At 38.9% G+C, this 3,244-nt stretch overlaps 1 protein-coding gene across 1 annotated transcript in view; it reads left to right on the forward strand.

Annotated features, from left to right (window-relative positions):
- LOC122087060 (F-box protein At1g55000) overlaps positions 1–1,616 on the forward strand; it is a 2,436-nt gene extending 820 nt beyond the window's left edge. Inside the window, exon 2 of the mRNA XM_042656040.1 lies at positions 1,057–1,616. Coding sequence (XP_042511974.1) covers positions 1,057–1,434 — 378 coding nt within the window. The 3' untranslated portion in view covers positions 1,435–1,616. The remainder of the gene's footprint in view (positions 1–1,056) is intronic.
- The last annotated feature ends 1,628 nt before the right edge of the window (positions 1,617–3,244 follow it).

Consider the following 3,244-nt stretch of genomic DNA (forward strand, 5'->3'; position numbering starts at 1 on the left):
CCCCCCCCCCCCCTTAGAGGAGTTGTTGCCGGGTGGGTGATGCCTAAGATTTCCTTCCCCCCGCCCCCATGATCTTGGGCTGAAATGACAGTAGACTAACAGATTTTGCCATACTGGTCATGAAACTGTCCAAGTCCATTGTCTCCCACCCCAATCAACTCTATGGTTGTCCAAAGCATATGCCGTCGAAATCGTAGATTATGCATTCTGTTTTATTTGGCTTAAACTGCTTTTTCTCCCACTGGTAATAGGGTGGGAATTCTCTCATTATGGCATTTTCAGATTAGTAATGTTTTAGTTCCTCATGGATTTGCGTGGTTATCTGTAATTGGGGAATTAATTTTGGAAATAGTGGGATTTTGGGGTTTTGAGTTGAGTCTTCTATCTAATTAAAAGTTCAAGAAGGGCTGGATTACCGGCACTCTTTGAACACTCATTTGGATTCTTATTTTCAATTGTTTGAGCACAGCAATTTTCAAGTTGCTAGAGGAACTAGACATGTGAAACCATAGGTGATTTCTACTCCTCCCTGATGTTTTACTCTTTCTCTCTCTCTTTTTTCTACTCTACTCTTATCTTCTGTAATTTCTTTCCTCTTTCTTCTTCTGTCTGCTAAATATCTCTGGCAACGTGTGGGAAGAACTTCCTATTATCTTTCATTAGTTGGATTTCTTCCTTTTTTTTTATTTCCCTGTGGGGGCTGGGGCAGGGGGAAGGTTCTGCTTGCAGATGTTCATTTTTCAGCAGGCCTATTCAGATGCCACCTTGATCATGGAAGGACAATTCAATCAACATAAGCAAGGATCCTGGCCGCTATGGACAGGTTTCCCCTGTAGTTGCGAACATAGGAAAATGTTGTTGTTTATAGTCTTTCTTTTCCATATTAACCATTTATTACCATTCCTTGTCTTATTAACCATGACGATGAATGATAGATACTGTTAGATTGGTCCAAGCGGGGTTTAGAGATGGTCATTTTCCTAATTAAAAGTATCAATCATTGGTAATAAACCAGATGAACACATATGACTTATTGAGTGTTCTTTCTTCCTGCAGGTAATGGACATAAAACGTTTAAACAATATGCTAAGTGACCATGGCATATACTCAAGGGAGAGGTTATTGATCCCTTTAAGTAAACCAGACCACCTTTGCAACAGAACCTGCTATATAGAGTTCGATGTGTACGCAAAAAGGGAAGTGGCAGTAGTATATCTAGAGGGTGGCCCTGATGGAAAGAATAGCTGCTTGATGAATAGGAGTACAACCACCAAAAGAGGCAATAGGAGGGTGATTGATTCATTGAAGAGAAGCATGCGTGTTGATGATGGAACTGCTGAATATTACTTGTCTATTTCAAATGGTGACCCTCGGGCTGCACTTGCAGAGTTCTCTGAGGACCTTAGGTGGGAGGACCGGGAGATACCCTCCTAGTCTCAATGTGCAAAGGAAGTGTGGAAAGCCAATTTAATGTAAGAGGAGTGCTAATTGTTTCAATACTATTGGCTTTCAGTGTGCTGTCTGTATTGTTTATATATTGTTCAAAACTGAAGCTGTAGATGTTATGAGTTAAATGACTGCAATTTGCTATGAAATAAGGATCTTCGGTTTTTGTTCATGGCCCATTCCTTTGTGATATCGTAGGCATCAGTCACGATGGGAAACTAGTTGCATCTTAGAAAGATTATGTTAATTGTATGACATAATTCTATAAGTTATGCCCTAAGGCAGTTATAAATTCTTAATTACTCTGTGCGATCTTCTGCTATGAATATGGTGGAGGATGAAAGATGAGTTGCAACTTCCATCTTAACAAATATGTAAATCATGATCAGTGCTGGGTATGCTCCTAAAGAAAATCCTCGCTACTGTGTCAGTGGTCTTTACAGTTGAAAATTTTAGGGATAAAATACTGCAAAAACAGGAGTTTTGAGATTGGAAACCTCTTGAGGTCACTTATAAAAGTTAAGCTTAGTAATTCTCAACAAATAATCATAATCTTGGAGGAGAAGAGTTTATCTAGTCAGTTGACTTGGATAGCTATGATCAAATACTGGTTTATGAGGTCAAGTTTGATGTTGTCTTGGGTGGTAAGGAGTTTATCTGGAAATACTGTTCCTTTGTTCCAAATGCATGAATTACTGAGGTTATTGGATATGTGACGGCAACCTTCTGATTCCTGAAGTGGGCTGATTCACAAACACAAATGGAACAGTCACCAGATAACTAATTCGTGACTGAGGACACAGGAATTACTGGAAATTGAAAAGAAGATGGAAGGAGTGGGAATGAGTGGGAGCACTCACTCTGTAACAGTTGATATATGAGCCACTCTTAACATGTTTCAATTGAGGAGCCCAGTGATCGGCAGAACATCATGGCTTGATTAACACCTACGGAGCTTGCAGAAAATCTTCAGGGAGGACCGCTTTTGTCTTGTATTATTATTGCCCTGTCATCTCATCACATATCATTTGGCATAAGAGTATAGAGATATTATAAGGGCGACATTGGCTTCACATACGGTTTCGTGATAACACGTGTCCTTTTGTTTTGACAAATGTTTTCATGTTGTCATTAAGAGCATTTAGAGTGACACTTTTACGGAAAAAAAAAGGACATGTGTTGTCATGAAATCGGAAGTGAAGAACTGTTATCACTGCTGGTGTGCATCTTAGCCATGCCTGCCATCACCTATGACCAATATTGTTGAGGAAAATGATTTTTAAAGCAGGGTATCTATAGGGCTTTAAAAGACGGAAGCGGGGGCTCAAACATGATTGGAATTGATCCCAATAACCCTAGAATCTCCATTAGATTAAGAAAACATAGCAATACTAGGGTTTTGGCGTGAAGCATAGATCGACCGTGCGTTGGTAGTATCCTCAAATTTGCATCCAGTTATAGCATTGCCCACCATTTCTAATTTTGTTACCTGTTCAAGGCCTTTGGTTTTACCAAATAGCGAAAATTTAAGAGTTTTTTGATAATCAGAACCAAAACTATGAAGAGGTGATCTAGCAATGGTGGATCGATCACTCATAAAAATTTTATTCAAATTCAATTATTTATCTTTACGTGCAATGAAACTATCACTTTTTATGGCGTTCTTAAAATTTATTTTCTCATTTGGCAGACTCTATTTGATCTCGAACTTGACATATAAACAGTGGGTCTAGGGATTTACCTGTCCAAAAAAAAATTGAGACTCAACAAATTTTGCCACTTGGCGAAAAAAAAAAAA

This window comes from Macadamia integrifolia, chromosome 8, assembly GCF_013358625.1.
Source record: "Macadamia integrifolia cultivar HAES 741 chromosome 8, SCU_Mint_v3, whole genome shotgun sequence".
NCBI classification, from domain to species: domain Eukaryota; kingdom Viridiplantae; phylum Streptophyta; class Magnoliopsida; order Proteales; family Proteaceae; genus Macadamia; species Macadamia integrifolia.